This window comes from Ovis canadensis, chromosome X, assembly GCF_042477335.2.
Source record: "Ovis canadensis isolate MfBH-ARS-UI-01 breed Bighorn chromosome X, ARS-UI_OviCan_v2, whole genome shotgun sequence".
Classification (NCBI taxonomy): Eukaryota; Metazoa; Chordata; class Mammalia; order Artiodactyla; family Bovidae; genus Ovis; species Ovis canadensis.
The window spans coordinates 125,592,499-125,610,929 of record NC_091727.1 but is presented as its reverse complement, the minus strand read 5'-3'; the positions used below and the strand labels follow the sequence as shown (position 1 = coordinate 125,610,929).

At 42.2% G+C, this 18,431-nt stretch overlaps 1 protein-coding gene across 6 annotated transcripts in view; it reads right to left on the bottom strand.

Annotated features, from left to right (window-relative positions):
* The window catches only part of DCX (doublecortin), a 391,029-nt gene that overhangs the window by 96,956 nt on the left and 275,642 nt on the right, over window positions 1-18,431 (bottom strand). For all 6 annotated transcript variants that reach the window (XM_070290894.1, XM_070290896.1, XM_070290895.1 and 3 more), the window contains 2 exons: window positions 17,198-17,583; window positions 7,330-7,670 (listed from right to left, as the gene is read on the bottom strand). In XM_070290894.1, coding sequence (XP_070146995.1) covers window positions 7,330-7,670; window positions 17,198-17,583 — 727 coding nt within the window. The remainder of the gene's footprint in view (window positions 1-7,329; window positions 7,671-17,197; window positions 17,584-18,431) is intronic.

The following is an 18,431-nucleotide window of genomic DNA, read 5'->3' as shown; positions in this document are numbered from 1 at the left end:
ATATTTGATGTTGGGCCACTTCCATCATAAGACCTATTTTTTGAGAGGAAAGGGGGCTATACCACGTGGTTTGTGGGATCTTAGTCCCTTGGCCAGGGATTGAACCCAGGCCCCAGCAGTGAAAGTGCCAAGTCCTAACCACTGGACCGCCAAGGAATCCCCTTAAGCCTGCTTTAAAAGTACAAAATCTATCTTTGTATGAGACAGCTTGAAGTCTATACTACATATGGCAAAGTCGTTTGCAAACTATCTCTTTTCAAAGGGCCCAGCCTGGCTCCACTTCTCTGCTCTTTTCTATTTCATGCTCAAGCCAATCCTCTCAAAACCTGTCTCCAGGAATCCAATTTGTAGAAGGTTGAGGAGAGGGAACTTTTGGTAATACAAACATTACCTTTCCAGCCTGGTTTTGTTCAGTGAAGGTCAATGATAAATGACCTCCCATTGAGGGCATAATTTATGTCCATGTGGCCTTTTCTATTGAGCCCAACGTTGACTGACAGGACATAGCGCTAGGAGGGGAGAGAGGTTGGCTATGTGAGACCTGAAGGCCAAGGAGTATAACTAAGACCAGATGTGGCTGGAGGGGGCTGAGATGTGGGGGAGAGGGGGGGAGATGGAGAAGAAACGCCTACACAAGCAAAATAAAGATATATCCACCTTGGGAAATGCACTCAACATTTCCAAGGTTAAGTCCAACTAGTCTTCCTGTGTTGCCTGCAATTACCTTTGTGCTTCCAGCACCCAGTTATTTAGCATAGCAAGATGGAAGGAGAAAGTCTTTCCTGGAATACTTAACAGCAGTTCAAATACCCTTTGTGCTCTCATTTTCCTATTCTACCATCTCATTATTCAAAACATTTCTTAAAATTCCTGTTCTAACTTCCAAAGCTCTGGGTAATCTGGGAATCATTTAAAACTATTTTCTGTTATTCTGAGACCTAAAATTCCTGGTTCAAGTAGTTGGTACTAGAAAGATATAGACAGAAACAGAAAATAAATTCATCTAATTTTAAAAGTTGGCCTAACAGAGCTAACACAAATACTAAAGGCCGTACTTATCCCTTAGGCAGGCATGTTGAGGCCATAGGGAATCTGTGACTGTATAGAACCTGGACGTGGACTAAACTGAGACTAGAGATCCCAGTAAGTATAACATGAAAATGGATGGTGTGAGAAACAGCTGCAGCTAAAAGTCTGTTATTAAAGCTCTGAATCTCTAACAGAATCACCATGCCCTGTGCTTAATGGAAATGACTTCAAGGGTAGACCATGTATCTACTGAGCCACTACTACCAAATGAACCAGAAATTTGGGTTCTAGTTTTTGTGTGTCAATGACATTTAACCATAAAGGGTCAGCATGTGGCTTGATTATAGAGATTAATAGCTGGATAATTTAATATGTGAACCGTGAACTTCCAGATGTTCAAGCTGGTTTTAGAAAAGGCAGAGGAACCAGAGATCAAATTGCCAACATCTGCTGGATCATTGAAAAAGCAAGGGAGTTCCAGAAAAACATCTATTTCTGCTTTATTGACCATGCCAAAGCCTTTGACTGTGTGAATCACAATAAACTGTGGAAAATTCTGAAAGAGATGGGAATACCAGACCACCTGACCTGCCTCTTGAGAAATCTGTGTGCAGGTCAGGAAGCAACAGTTAGAACTGGACATGGAACAACAGACTGGTTCCAAATAGGAAAAGGAGTACGTCAAGGCTGTACATTGTCACTCTGCTTATTTAACTTATATGCAGAGTACATCATGAGAAACGCTGGGCTGGAAGAAGCACAAGCTGGAATTACGATTGCTGGGAGATATATCAATAACCTCAGATACGCAGATGGCACCACCTCTATGGCAGAAAGTGAAGAAGAACTAAAAAGCCTCTTGATGAAAGTGAAAGAGAAGAGTCAAAAAAATTGGCTTAAAGCTCAACATTCAGAAAACAAAGATCATGGCATCTGGTCCCATCACTTCACAGGAATTAGATGGGGAAACAGTGGAAACAATGTCAGACTTTAATTTTGGGGGCTCCAAAATCACTGCAGATGGTGACTGCAGCCATGAAATTAAAAGACACTTACTCCTTGAAAGGGAAGTTATGACCAACCTAGACAGCATATTAAAAAGCAGAGACATTACTTTGCCAACAAAGGTCTGTCTAGTCAAGGCTATGGTTTTTCCTGTGGTCATGTATTGATGTGAGAGTTGGACTATAAATAAAGCTGAATGCAGAAGAATTGATGCTTTTGAACTGTGGTGTTGGAGAAGACTCTTGAGAGTCCCTTGGACTGCAAGGAGATCCAACCAGTCCATCCTAAAGGAGATTAGTCTTGGGTGTTCTTTGGAAGGACTGATGTTGAAGCTGAAACTCCAATACTTTGGCCACCTGATGTGAAGAGCTGACTCATTTGAAAAGACCCTGATGCTGGGAAAGATTGAGGGGAGGAGGAGAAGGGGACAACAGAGGATGAGATGGTTGGATGCCATCACCAACTCGATGGACATGGGTTTGGGTGGACTCCGGGAGTTGGTGATGGACAGGGAGGCCTGGTGAGCTGTGGTTCGTGGGGTCGCAAAGAGTCGGACACAACTGAGTGACTAAACTGAACTGAACTGAATTTTGTCAACACACTGCAACCACTCCAGGAATCAAAAGAACGAGCTCACCTAAGAGTGAACTAATATGTATCACCATCTATCCCTTCATCATGTTTTCCCTGAAGTAAAGTGAAGTGAAAATTGCTCAGTCGTGTCCAACTCTTTGTGACCCCATGAACTATAACCTGCCAGGCTCCTCAGTCCATGGAATTCTCTAGGCCAGAATACTGGAGTGGGTAGACATTCCCTTCTCCATGGGGTCTTCCCAACAGAGGGACCAAACCCAGGTGTGCTGCATTTCAGGTGGATCCTTTACTGTCTGAGCCACCAGGGAAGCCCTGGCTGCCTAGAAATCCATTATAGCCCCTGGGAGTAGCCAGGGCCCTACGAACTACTCCTTATTCCATTATCAATTTCTTATTGAAGTGAGGAATAAATTGGGACCTCATTCTATTAGTGATGGTTAGCTTCCCCATCTGAGCTTCCCTGGTGGTTCAAGTGGTAAAGAAACTGCCTGCAATGCTGGAGGCCTGGGTTCGATCCCTGAGTCAAGAAGATCCCCTGGAGAAGGAAATGGTTATCCACTCCAGTATTCTTGCCTGGAGAATTCCATGAACAGAGAAGCCTAGCAGGCTACAGTCCATGGTTCACAAAGAATCAGACACAACTAAGCGACTAACACCTGGACTTTTTTCACTTCAGCTTCGCTGTCTACACAGACCACAAATATCTCAAAGGAAACTGGTCTTCTACATCAGCAAAACATAAGCCCTAAAAAGATCAAAGGCTCCAAAAGCACGTCCAAACAAAATAAAAACAGAGAGAAAGAGATGAGAGCCATATCCAGATTGCTTGTCAATCATTAGAGCCAGTCAGTCAAATGGTACACATGAGAACAGAAGCAACAATAAATCAGGTATAATCAACTGGGCTGTTTTAACTGGTGATTATTTAAACAAAGGGGCAGAAAACGACTTGATTTGGTCCATTTGGGATCCAGTTAAAGCAAGACTGAAATCAAGTGATGGTCCTGACTTCATGATAAAAACGTTCCATAACAAATAGCCTGGACCATACTTCATCATTTCTGCCTGGTGCCACTTTTAGCCAAAGACAGGCTCAGCCAAGCAAGTCCAAGTCATTGCAACATGTGTGCCTTCAGCATGCACAGAGGAAGGTCATATTCTCAAGTAGTAACAATACCTAGTAGTAATCAAAGTGACTGACAGGTGTTAACATGAGGGCTGTCATCACTAGAATTGGGAAATGGGCTGGGCTCCAAAATTTTGAATTTGGCTCCCACTTTCAGTATACTCAGTCCCTATTTTTTAATTAGTAGGTTTTGTCCCATACCCCTAAATTCTCTTATTTAATGTCCTTGCTGTAACCATATAACAATGTTTGATTTATGGGTTACCCTATGTATGACAATCTTACCAGTGAGGTAAGAGCAGTTAGTTCCTAATCATTCAGCATATTCTATAAACAGTATTTCATAGTGCTCTCTCTCTCTGTCTTGTGTGTGTGTGTGTGCATGTGTGTGTGTATCTGTGTATTCCATGAACTATGTTTGTGGTTAAATAAGATTGAGAAATGTGGTGGTTCCATCGCTAAGTTATGTCCAACTCTTGCCGCTCCATGGACTGTAGGCTGCCGGGCTCCTCTGTCCATGGGCTTCTCCAGGCAAGAACACCGGAGTGGGTTGCCATTTCCTTCTTCAGGGGATCTTCCCAACCCACATCTCCTGCATTGCAGGTGGATTCCTTCCTGACTGAGCTATGAGGGAAGCTTCAGATTGGGAAATACTGAGTCTAAATTAAATGGATTTCCTTTCTGCAGGACTTCTCAGAACATTTAGAGTACCAGTGGGCAATGTGAGTCTCTAAGAAAGTTACATAAGGTACAGCATTTCACAATCTTATTTGACCACAAAACCCTTTCATGAAGAGCTTCTGGGAGTGGGGAAATGGGTTCAGTCCTCAGAATATACTGTGGGAAAAAACTTCTTTAAAAATCTGCCCTCAGTGACTTCTAAGTAAGTAATAGGAGCTTCCCAGGTGGAATATGAACCCCTTTGGAAGCCGGCTATGTCTTCTGATAGACCTAAGTGTAGTCTGGTGCTAGTGGTAAAGAACCCACCTGCCAATGCAGGAGACCCAAGAGATGTGGGTTTGATCCCTGGGCTGGGAAGATCCCCTGGAAAAGGAAATGGCAACCCACCCTAGTATTCTTGCCTGGGAAATTCCATGGACAGAGGGGCTTAGTGGGCTACAGTCTATGGGGTTGCAGAGTCAGACACAACTGAAAGACTGTGTACAAACAACCCATTCAATCAACAAACATTTATAGAGCATCCACTGTGTATCAGGAGGCGAGCATTTAAAATAAAGATTAAAATTACTGTAACTTTGCATGATGGAGAGAAGTTTACAGAAATATTATTAGATTGGGACCAGACCTTAAAAGATGACCCCCAGGGGTCAGAGTAGGGACAGGGAGACAATTTAAAGAGAATGAACAGTAAGTGCAGAGTCACTGATGTCTGCCAAGGCATTGTTCTGCTCCCTTGCACACTCCTCCCTGATGTGTCTGTATACGCACCATATCATACTTTGACATTTTGTAAAGTGTTCCCCAAATAAATGGGAACCCATGCTTGAAAGGAGTTGGATGAAAATCCACCATCACTGGACTGGAGCTTGCTTACCTAGGAGGTGGAGGTGTCCTTTATTATTATTATTATTATTATTATTATTATTATTAGGAACAATCCCAGAATGGCAAGGAATGCATAGCCAACAGAAGGCACATCCCATAAAATGCTGGAAATTTGTGGTAAGAATGATAGAAAGGTAAAGTTGAGGAAAGAGACATAACATTTATTAACACATATTTAAATTGTCTGACAATTTACATATTTTATCTCACTTCATGATGAATTGTATGCACACACATTTATATCGTGTGTTTTGATTTCCAGACTGCTTTCATATCCATGATTTCATTTGATCTTCATGAGAATCCTGTGAGCATGGAAAGGGCAGATGTGATTAGCCCCTTTGTGCAGAGAAGCGTGAGCCTCAGAATAGTTACCTGATGAGCCCAAGGTCACAGAGTAAGTGGCAATATCCAGATTAGAAACTATGCCTTCTAAATCCCAGTCTGATATTCCTGGTTTGTATTTGTCCTGTACTTCTTCAAGAGGCTAAAGGTACAGGGAAACGGAATTATGCCTAATGTTAGAAAAATCCTTCTAAAAACTCCAGCTGTTCAACAGTGAAATAGGCTTTTATGAAATTGAAATGGTTGTAGATTATATCCTTGCCATGGGAGGGAGATTAAATATCATGGCTTCTAAGGTCACCCTCAACTCTAAGATTCACTGATCATAAAATTCCTAGGCCGTACTTCTCTGAGGTGAGGTTTCTGATGAGTATTTCTATTCCTGGATAGCTCCTGTTCAATATATACTTGGTCCTCAAAAAACAGATACTCTTTGGACAGATACTTAGGAGTTAGAACTTTTCACACTGCAGACAAACCCATTGCTTTGGTACAACCAACACAAATCACATACAACCAATACCTTCAGGTTTCTCTCAGATCACAAAATGGTTGGGAACAGATAGAAGGCACACATTTATCCAAATCACCATGCACATGAATTTGCGTTTTCCCAGCAACTAAAAATCTTGTAGTGCACAGTATATAATAGAAATGATGGAAGGAGACATAGCTCTGCATTTGAATACTCATAATTCTGATATAGTGAATCAATTTTTTTTTAGAATCTATATAGTTCAAATACAAAAGGTATTTTAAGAGGTGGAAAGTATGGACTGATAATAATCCACACTTGTCTTGTCTGATGATGGACCAGGATCCTCTTTAGAGGCAAAGGAATCAGCCACTGTTCCACTTTCCTTGGAACATTTTTTGTCATATATTTACAGCTCCCCATGCTCAAGAGAATGGTGCATCTGTCAGATGGAGACGCCTGGCTGCATTCTTTCCCAGATATTAATATAGGTGGTACTTTAGTACCATAACCAGTGACATGCAGAACCTGATTTGGAGAGGAACAGATGTCAGCATCTTTCTTGGGCTAATTTTAGGATCCTGAAATAGTCCCTTTCTCACAGAAACCATCAGTGGAGCCAAATTAAGACAGCTATGTCACATGGAAAAGAGAGGGAAAAAATGTAGTCTTGTGTGAGGCAAAGACAACAAACCAGGGACTTCAGTGCTTCCCCCATATATGACTCCTTCCATAGAATACGGTGGCCACTTCAACTTCTTTTCATCAGAATGGATGTTGAGTACCAATTTAAGAGTATCAGACAGGGAATGAGTGCACAAATCTCATTTCCAGTCATATACATTGAACAATCAAGGTTGCCTCATGTAATAGCTAAATTCATATTCAAAAGAGTATGCAGTACCTAGGTTTCAACACATCTTTTCTTAGCAGATAAGGAAGCTAATAAGTGACCATTCTACTTGGTAAGTCAGAAGCAGATTGCATTCCAAAGCTTCAGATCCCTGTTCCATTGCATTGTCTGCTGAATGGACATTTCTTCCAAATGAGACATAACATATCAGGTAGGGATAATGAGAGGTGGAGGAAGGGTCTTCCAACAAAAAATGATGTTTGAGGTTTAAGATAGTCAACTAAGGATTCAGAACAAATGAAGAGTAATTTGGGGGAAAAAAAAAAAAGTGCCTACCTGCTTTCCATCCAGAGTGTAGAGTTTCTTGACAACCCCGGTCTCCAGTTTGATGGCTTCAGTGATATCAGTGAGGACTTGCTCAAAAGAGTGGGCTGTCTTCTTGTTCAGAAGCACACGCACAGCCTTCCGAGGCTTCACCCCACTGCGGATGATGGTCACCAGCTTGGGGCGCACAAAGTCCTTGTTCTCTCTGGCCTGGGCACTGTTGCTGCTGGCCAGGGACTGAGGGGCTTTCATATTGGCAGATGTCTTCACATTGACAGACCAGTTAGGATTGACATTCTTGGTGTACTCCACCTTCTTAAAGAAGTTGTCTGAGGAGCAAACATAGCTTTCCCCTAAGGGAAGAAATACATGGTGATTAATAGCAGGTATATGGACTATTCTAACAAGACTAATAGACGCTGACCTTGGAGTAGGACTTTTGGAGAAATGATGATAATAACAAACCTCATGTGCCATTCCTAATTAGGCTCTCTAACAGTTTGGTCATTCAAATTCAAGGGCAAGTAATCAGCAAAATAGTCTTCATTATAATGGCATACTTAGTGAAAAATCCTATAAAGCTAAGGGTCCCAAGGACAATGAATATATCTAAATATAATCTACCAAGTGGGGTTCTCAAGCTTGACATTGTTTTACTGGAATTGAAATGTCTATTAACTTCTAGGATATGTGTTAATGTCTAGGAGCATTACTGAAGTGTTTTTTAACATGGCTCTGTTTATTTTTTTATTTAATCTTTTTTTAAAATATAAATTTATTTATTTTAATTGGAGGCTAACTACTTTATTGTATTGGTTTTGCCATACATTAACATGAATCCACCACGGGTGCACATGTGTTCCCCATCCTGAACTGCCCTCCCACCTCCCTCCCCATCCCATCCCTCAGGGTCATCCCAGTGCACCAGCCCCAAGCACCCTGCCTCATGCATCAAACCTGGACTGACGATTCGTTTCACATATGATAGGATAATTGCTTTACAGAATTTTGTTTGCTTCTGCCAAACATCAACATGAATCAGCCATGGGTATACATGTGTCCCCTCCCTCCACAACCTCCCTCCCGTCTTTCTCCCCATCCCACCCTTACAGGTTGTTACAGAGCCCCTGTTTGAGTTCCCTGAGTCATATAGAAAATTCCCACTGGCTATCTATTTTACATATGGTATTGTAAGTTTCCATTAACATGTCTCTATTTCTTAATGTTCCCATTCTATTTCTGGACTCACAGCCCCATGCCTTTGTTATATTATGAATTGGGGAGAACTTTCAAAATTAATTAATTTATTCCAAGTTAAAGTGACCACAGTAACCTTTCATATTGGGCATACAGTGCAAACTGGCCAAGAAGGCAGACTGTACTTTGGACAGAGTACATGGTTAAGCAGCAGAATACTAAAATGTGAAATGTGTGCATGTGTGTGTGTGTGGTGCATGTATGTGTATAACTGTGTCTTCTACTGATCATCCCCACAGACAGGTAGAAAAACTATCTAAATAATAACCTGGACACACACACACACAAACGTTTCACACTATTTCTTGTGTGTGCAGTCTAGTTCTTGCTTGAGAAACGCTTTCCCATTTTCACTACCCCCTCCCCATCTTTCCATCTTACCGAATGCTACACACTAGCTCTATGTGTTCAGGGCCGTCTTCACCAGTGCTCACCCTTGGCTGCCACAAGTAATGAGGTGGAGATGTGAAAATACATTATACAGCCTGATTATGGATCGGAGGGATCTAGCGCACTTTTCCCATTTACCATGGGCTAGAGGAAATGACTGGGCTTCCCCAGTGGCTAAGTGGTAAAAATCGCCTGCAATGCAGGAGATGTGGGTTCGATCAATGAGTCAGGAAGATCTCCTGGAGAAAGATTTGACAACCTACTCCAGTAGTCTTGCCTGGAGAATCCCATGGACAGAGGAACCTGGCAGGCTATGGTCCATGGGGTTGCAAAGACTCAGACACGACTGAAGCGACTGAGCATGCATGCACAGGGGAAATGACTAATTCAGCAGAAGAAAGGCAGAGGCCAGAGGCAAGAGGAAGGGATTAGACACCTGGACCTAGAAGCTGGAGAAATGAAGAAAAGAGGTAGGCTCAGCTTGGAGAGGGAGAGACTATTGGAAAAGGTTGAATTTGTCAGGTAAAACACATTAGTCTCAAGGTATACGGAAGTTCATCCAGAGGTCGAGCTGCAGAAAATCAGTGTGATTTAATCAGGTTTAACTCATCAGTAAAAATGTTTAATAAATAAATAAATAAACCCAAGCTGGTGCAAAGAAAGCATTAAACACAATTATAATCTGATGGCTCTTCTTCCTTTGGTCTCAGCAGGAGAACCGAGCAGACATTCAGCTAGGCTGATAATTCACTCCTGGTGCAAATATTGATTGTTGTGCTGTAGCACCAAAGACTTTAAGTCATGTTAATTAATAAATTTCTCAGTTAGTGCTGAGAGAAGATTCAGTTAGATTCTCTAGGGCACCTTTGAGGACATTTAGATGTGAGTGTGGAAGGGGAAGGTAAGCTTCTAACCCTGTTCTGAGTCCCAGGAGTTGCTAGTGTTCCGTCTTGACAAAGAGACCAAGACCTGGGTTTGTAGGTGAGCACAGGCCCCCTCCTACACTCCGTGCCTGCATGCACAGCTAGGACGGGGGAAGTCAAAGACCTCAGCCGAAAGAAACCCTAATTTCTCTGGCTCCCACTGGCCAATTCAATCCAACCGAAGTGATTAGAGGGTTTGGTCTTTAGTTTTTGACTTAAAGGATGAAGGGACCCTTTCAATTCCTCCATATATTTATAGCCATTATTCCCCACATGCTAGAAATGGCCTCTTGCCTTACCACTCTCCCAGATGCACGGCACCTTCCACGAGGTCACTGCCTTTGAGTCAGATGTTTTCCATAATTTGTCATGTACTTTAAAACTCTGTCAGACAACTGGTGGTGTGCAAATGTATGAGGCTATATATTTATGATTTCACTCATCTACAGTCTCCTCTGGAGAGTCAGCTGTGTAGCCCTATTAGGACTCTAGACTTTTTTTTGCTTCCATCTCTTAAACCTCTTAAGCCTCTGAACTATGAGTATGATTAACCACCCCAGATGAAAATGAACACGATCGCAGACAGCTACAGTATCATATGGCACCCAAGAACTTTTCCGAGGGCCCAGCTCTCAGCCAAATCTATGTTGAACACTTTCCAACAGTACATTTTAGTCTCTCTACTCTCTTTCCTTTTGGCCCCAATATGAAGTAATGGAAAAAGAGCAGCTGATGTGATGTCAGTCAGAATGGGGTTCCCCAATATTTTCTTGTTGTGCACCCTTGGGCAAATTACCTAACTCCCCTTCACTTCAGTTATTTGTCCGTGAAGTAGGGATGATGATAACAATATCTACTTCTGAAGGTTGCTCTGGGGCTCAAGCTGAGCCCACAGCCTGGTACCTAGTAAGCACTTGATAAATGCCGGCCATCACTATCTGAAGGAATAAAGAGAGAACTAGAAGAGCAAAGAGGGAAAGGAGGAAGAAAGAGTTTAGAGAAAGGAGATGAAAAGAGGAGGAGTAGAAGCTGAAGGAAAGAAAAGAAGCAGCAGCAAGGGCAGCCATCTTGGAACTGTGCCATAATCCATATAGAATATGAGCACTGCATGGGACTCATGCTTCAAAGATAATATTTCCTGAGGCTTGAGAGAAGGCCTTCGAGTGCTTCAATGCCAAATGTGGTAACTTTATGGCTAACACCAAGCAAATCCACTTGCTGCCACTGCTGGCGCACACTGAGGGCAGAATATTTTTAAAGGTTATCTTTTTCTAGAGCAGTTTTAGGTTCACAGTAAAATTCAGGGGAAGGTACAGATTTTCCATAGGACCCCTGACCCCATAATGCATACCTGCACCCATTATCTGCATCCCCCAACAGAGGGCAAGATGTTCGTGATGGTGGAGGGGAAGTCAGACAGACCTAGATTCAAATCCTACCCAACCCAACAAGTTGGGTTGACCTCGGGCAAATCATTTAATATCTCAGTTGCAGCTTTTCTGTCTATAATGGAAGGTATTGTGCTAGGTGACATTTCAGTTCCTTCCAGCCCTAAAGGTCTATAAGAAGGAATTTTCTTCTCTTCTCCATCCCAAACAGGCTTTGGGAGACAGAGTTGTTATGGTAATGGCCTGTTAAAGAAATAGGTGCCCACCACTAAGGACTCTCCTCTTCCAGAAAGATAACAAATGAGCTGCTTCTCTTGATCAAAGTTTCCTTGTTCTGATTTTGTGAGCATCTGCAGTGTGTGCTGCCAGAGCTCGATGCTTCTTGCAGGTCCAGCTGCCAGGCACTTGGAGCCGGGGTGGGGGGCGGTGGGAGGCGGGGGGGGGGGTGGGGGATGTTGCACCTTTACACAGCTGAGTCCTACTCCTGTCACAGCTTCCAGGAGCCATTTCCCACCCGCTGGAAGTCGAAAAGGAAAGCTGGCTTCAGAGCCAAGCAAGGTGACAATTTGCTGGAATCGACAATCTGCTTCAGGGCGAGGGGGTAAGGAAATGAAGTCATGGAAGCAAAGCTGAAAGGGCAGGAAGGGAACAAGCTGTGGCCTCAAGATGATCTAATGTCTACCTCTCTTCACTTTCAGGAGGACTCCATTTCCAAAAGCATTGAACATGTTTATAGTTTCTCAGTGCAAAAAGCACATCTGTCTGGACTTTCTCCTCTTTTTCTGGGCTTCCTCCCTCCAGAAGGAAAATATTAAATGGCACTTTATCATATTATCAGATCTATTAGTGATGTATCACTCTCCCAGGTATCTTAAAATCCTCCTCTTTGGCAATGTGCTTGCTTTAGTAGTTAGAAGATAAACTAGTGAGAAAGTGGTTTCATTTCATTGGAACAAATGAGCTATGGCAAAGAAAGTGGATCATAGCCAGTGTCACCATACAGATCTTTCAACAAGGCTGTACCAATTTAAATATTTTGTCCCAAGATCTGCATAATAATGCTCAAGATGATACCATGAAGATTGATCTGGGTACTTACATACAAGAAAGTAGGGAAGGAATTAGACAGTACATAAGGGAAGAACAATTCTCTAATGAAAGACTAAACAACAAAAATGCCACTCTTGGATTTCATTCGTTGATCCACTGGTAATGCAGCTCATACATATATGGCCACATTCTGTATGGCTTCACGAAACCTTTCATGTAACCAAGGAACTGTGGGAAAACTGACATCAATAACCTGACTTTGGTCCAAAACAGTCCCCTTACTACTTTCAGTATCTAGCGGCAGACAGTAAGACTAGAGAGGCATTAGACAAAGGAGTGCCACAAGGCCATAGTGATTATTAACCAATTGGTTTCAATTTTATTTTATTTAGGCTAACTATTTCATAATGTGGCCATTTGGAAACATAGTATGTTCTATGCTTCATTATTTCTCTAAGATAAACAAGTCAAAAAACAAAAAGATTTCTGTATTCCCAGGAATACCCACTAATGTAGGTAGCTAAAGGAGACCATCAAGATTATTTACTCTAATACTTTCCCAAGTTTAACTGCTTGTGAGGTTCACTTGGGGAAATCTGTAAAAACACATGCTGGGGATTCTGAGTCAATTCCTGGGTGTGGCCCAGGAACTGATATTTTTCTAAAGCCCTAAAAGATTCTGAAAAGCAGGCAGGTTTGGAAGCCACTAGCTATTCCAACCTCTCACTAGCATTATTATTATTATATCATGAACCATAATAGTCCCTTGGAGCTGCAGCTTTACCTTGTCAATGTGTTTCCATATCTATTATCTAATTTTATCCTCACAATCACTCTAATAGATACAGAAGGCAGGTGTTACTAGTCTCATTTTACAGATAAGAATATTACAATAGATATACAAAATGTGCTCTATACTTATGATACAATATTATTCCTTTAAAAAAAGGAATGGAGGCTTCCCTAACAGTCTAGTGGTTAAGATTCTGTGCTTTCAAGGCAGAGGGCTTGGGTTCAATCCCTGGTCAAGGAATTAGATCCCACATGTCACCCAGTGCATTCAAAAAAGTAAAAACTTTTTAAAAAGAAGTGAAGTATTGATACATGGTATAAGTTAGTTAAGTGTTAGTCGCTCAGTCCTGTCCAACTCTTTGCAATTCCATGGACTAGAGCCCACCAGGCTTCTCTGTCCATATAAACCTTGAAAACATTTTCTAAGTGAAAACAAGCCAGTCACAAAAACCACATAGAATATGATTTCAATTTCTATAAAATATCCAGTCTCAGCAGATCTGTAGAGACATAGGCAGATAAGTAGTCATCTAGGGCTGAAGAGAATACAGTAAGTGGGCAGTGACTGCTAATTGGTACAGTGTTTCTTTTGGAGATGATGAAAATGGGATAAAATTAGATTATGATGATGGTTTCACCACTTGGTAAATTTTCTAAAAATCATTTAATTCAGTTGGTGAATTTTACAGTGTTACAAACTAAACCCTAATAAATTTGGGTTTTTAAAAGTTGTTTTAAAAAGAGAGAACATTAGTCACAGTGATGATAAGAAGAAATCTATAGTCATGTAGCTTAACCAGCTATAAACTAGGATGACTCAAATATTGGGTTGGCCAAGAAGATCATTTGAGTTTTTCAGTACCATCTTTTTTTTTTTCTTTTTTTTTCTCTTTTTTTTTTTTCAGTACCATCTTAAGAAAACCTAAAACTTTTATGCCAACTCAATAGTAACATCTACCATTATTGGAATTTTCAGGTGGCGCTAGTGGTAAAGAACCCGTCTCTGCCAAGGCAGGAGAGCCGGTTTCAATCCCTGGGTCAGGAAGATCCGCAAGAGAAGGAAATGACAAACCACCCCAGGATTCTTGCCTGGAGAATCCCATGGATAGAGTAGCCTGGCAGGCTACAGTCCATGGGGTCACAAAGAGTCGGACATGACTGAGTGACTAAACTACAACCCTTTATTGAGTACTGCTAATGTGCCAGGCAGAATACTAAACAATTTATAGTCATTGTCTCATTTAACCCTCAAAGCAGTTATGCCCACTTTACAGATGAACAACTGAGGCTTGGGAGGCCTAAATGGTTTCCCCAAGTTCACACAAGCTAGCAGGTGGCAGAGCTTGGATTTGAACCAAATCTGATTCTAAAAATTTATTTTCCTGTTATAACCTTCTGCCTCTAAGACAAGAACCCAATGAATCTGACTCTTCCCCCAGGGATCTTTCCAAACTTTTCAATTTGAAGTCTCTTGTAAAGCAACATGTAAATTATTTGTTTTAATCATTCATTTAACCTCTTCCAAAGGTGAACAAAGTAAAAGACTTTTATCCTCTATTCCTACATGAGTAGTTGCAAAAGGACAAGAAAAAAAGGAGCGAAAACAACTGTCCCCCCTTTTTTGGTTGTACCATGCAGCATGTGGGATCTTAGTTTCCCCACCAGGGATTGAACCCCTGGTCCCTGCAATGGAAGCACAAAGTACCAACCACTGGACCGCCAGGGAAATCCCAAAGACCCCTTTTCTTTATCCTCTTCATATCTGTGTATGTTCCCATTTGGCGCAATGGTGATGGAAAATTGGTCACAGTTCTCAGTGCTATCCCAGGAATATCCTAGAATTTCCTTGACTGAATCGCAGTACTTAGGACTGAGAGGGCATTGAGGGCACAGCAGACTGTGACTGTAAGTGACATGTGAATAAATGCAAATGAGCTTTAGTCACATTCTGCATAAATTCACACTCTGCACACTCACCAGAAATTCACCAGGAAGTACTACTACTGCACCCAAGAGTGGTAAATGAGAGGAGTCCAATCTAGCAGAACTCAAAAGGATCAAGAGAAAAGAAAGCTGCAGTCTTCAAAATTGTATTTATTACATATATTCAGCTAAGATGATCACAACACACACCATAATACACATATACGTATGCACGTGTGCATACACACACACACACACACACACACAAATCCAGGAAGGAAAATCAATACCAAGGGCCACTCTTCAAGCAAGACATGTTAAAAATGTATTTGGGGAAGAGAGGAATATGTGCATGAGATCTCACATTAGACACAAACACACTGTAATCCTTGCTCCAAATACAATGGCACTTGATTCAGAATTCTGCCTGAGCATCTACGGTGGTCTTTAAAAGACAGCAGCTAGTAGAAATGTGGACATACTGGTGATTCAGGTGCTTTGTTTATGAAAATTATTACAGAGAAAACACTCCCCCCACCCCAGTTTGACTGAGATGTGGATTTTACAGTGACAAAGGACGCAAGCCCTATCGATTACTCTGTTGGACAGCTCCCTGGATCCAGCTTCTAGTCCTTCAAGTTTGCCCGGACTCTCCTTTCTTTTACGATATTTGCTAGGATGGCCAATCCTTCAATGTTCAGAAGCCTAGGATTAACCTCTTCCTGGCCCTCCAGCACCTGATCAAATAATCAAGCCCCATCAGCATTGTTTCTCAAGGTCCACTTGGAGAAAAACCTCAGACTTGAACCCTGCCTGAGACCCAGATCTGGCAGCCATATGGGCACCGGCTCTTATAAGTAACTGGCCCCAAATCACTGGACCTGACTTGAAAAACAGCAGCTCCTTGCGAGAATGTGCTCTTGTACAAGGGAAGCCCTCATGCTCCTTTGTTTAGGAATACAAGAAACCTAGAAGCAGTGAATCAGAGGCGGGGCACTGCCTATCAAGTCCTTTAATGTGCTGTTTCTCCTTCCTTGCCAGCTGTTTCAAAATTTGGTTTCCCTAGAGATCTGCCCGTTCTAAACTCATCTGCTCAGGGGAATGGAAAGAATGAGGAGGGAGGGTTGGAGAATGGGGAGAAGTTTGGTGGGGGGGGGGAACATTTTCATTATCACAAGGACTCTTGAAGGACTCCTAAAGCTGTCCTTTAAAGTATTGTCAGGTGAAACCAATCACACATATTACACCCATGAAAAAGTGGGGTGGGGAGGCATCCTCAATATACTTGATTTGATAAAGTGAAATATTAAGAACATGTCCCCAGATCTATTTATCTATATGATCATGAAAAAGACTTCATGGCTGAGCAAGTTTGGGCAAGAGCTGGAGTTTTCCTTGTTTTTGAGTTGAGTGCACAGGTTGTCAGGATTTTCAGCAATCTTGTCATAAAATTCAATTGCAGAACCAAAATCTAGAAATCTGTTTAAATACAGATTTAGGTATAGCGGGTCAGTTCCTATTCTAATAGGAATAGTGTTTATTAAAATACCAGACATACCTACAGCTTTATTTGGCATTTCTCTTAATGACCTCAGCCTGAGGGACACACCCTGAAGTGGGCTTTTTAGAAGCAACAGCTGAGCAGTGACCACTTACCTAAAAGTATAATCCTTTGTGAATACGTTGGGGAAGTCCAGCTTTTAGGGTGCACGTTTCCATGAGTTGCCATTCACAAAGAGTCTCTCCGCAGTTTAAAGGATATAAGTATACAATGTTTTCTTTCTCTTAACCCAACCAAACCTCCTTCCTCATTTTATACCCCTAAGGATTTTATGGTCTGCCTCAATAGTGCTCTTTAGAGTTGATGATGAACAAATTCTAGAGTAAACGGTACAATTCAGATTTTTCTTTGTATACCCTGGGAGATCAACACAATGCATCCTCACAGTCAGCCACACTTCAACCCCAGCCGAGACTGAAGCCCACGGAGGGTAATGGCTAATGATTCTGACTATGCCTACAGAATCAGAAGTCTCAGCAGCACCCTCATGTTTTAACAAACATAGTTCCCAATTTCTTTTAATCAAAGCCAAGAAATGTAACCATAAGTAACAATAACCCCTCCCACTAAGGGCCACCACCCACTCCTCGAATTACCTTCCTCCAGTTCATCCATGCTTCCAATTTTCCGGGATCCATCAATGGTGTAAATGTAGCGCACTCCCTGAGGCAGGTTGATGTTGTCAGACAGAGATCGTGTCAGGTCAGCCAGCAAGGCATCGAAGCTGCGAAAACGGTCAGAGGACACAGCGTACACAATCCCCTTGAAGTAGCGGTCCCCATTGCGGTAGAAACGTACCTTCTTGGCTTTCTTCTCGTTGCTTAGTGCCTGCAAGGTTCGGGTTCGGTAGAAGCTACAATGGGCGCTGTGAGTGGGGCTAGGTAGCCCGTTCATCCGCGAGCCTCTCATGTTCCTGGATGTCTTATCTCTTTCGTCAAAATGTCCAAAATCAAGTTCCATATTTTGGTGGAACCTCAGAGACCTGAGTGTTGGAGAAAAGCGGGGAGGCGGAGGGGGATGAAAGGAAGCAAAGAAAAGGGGCGAGGAGGGGGAAAAAAGAAAGGAATTCAAATATTAGCGAGATCCAGATCTGCAATCTGCTGCTTGTGAAAAGAACTGGTTGAAAAAAGCCCGTGACCCATCTGCTGCTTGCCCCTGACCTGCAAGAATATTGATCTTAATAGAGAAGAGGGAGGGGCTGGAGGGGTGCTGGTGGTTGTGGGGGTGGGGGTGAGAGATGCAGAGGGAGGCACTTTGGGCACTGTTCCAAAGAGAGGAGAGGGAGGGATTTTGAAATCGCTTAAAATAATGGGACTTACTGACAGTGGCTCCTATCAAATTGTAACTTCAGGGTAAATACATTAAAACTGGCATCTGTTTCCTCACACATGCCCACATGACTAACGGTTGTAAATGAATCCATAGCCTGACAAAATTCCCCTTGAAGGGAACAGAAGGACCTAGCCAAGGTTAGCATCTCTAGCTCAGAAGTGATCTTTGCATTTCAGTGAAATAATTGTAAGGGTAGTGTTTTAATTTTATTCCAAGCCCCCTTTCCTACTTTAATGTGTGCATCCCCTCCCCCCTAGAATAAAGTAGGATTCTCCTTTAAAGCCACAGCCTCTAGGGAACAGCCAGTCTTTGTGCTATTCATCAACCCCCTTCCCCACCAAGCTGGTGCAGCTATCCGACATTCATAGGAAATAAGCTGGGAGGAAAAAAAAAAAAAGGATTACAAAAATCAGTTATTTAACAAGTTATTTGTTCTGCTTTAGCCCTGGTACCATTTGGCCACAAAATCCTTCCTTCCACCCCCTAGCCCCCCGCTTT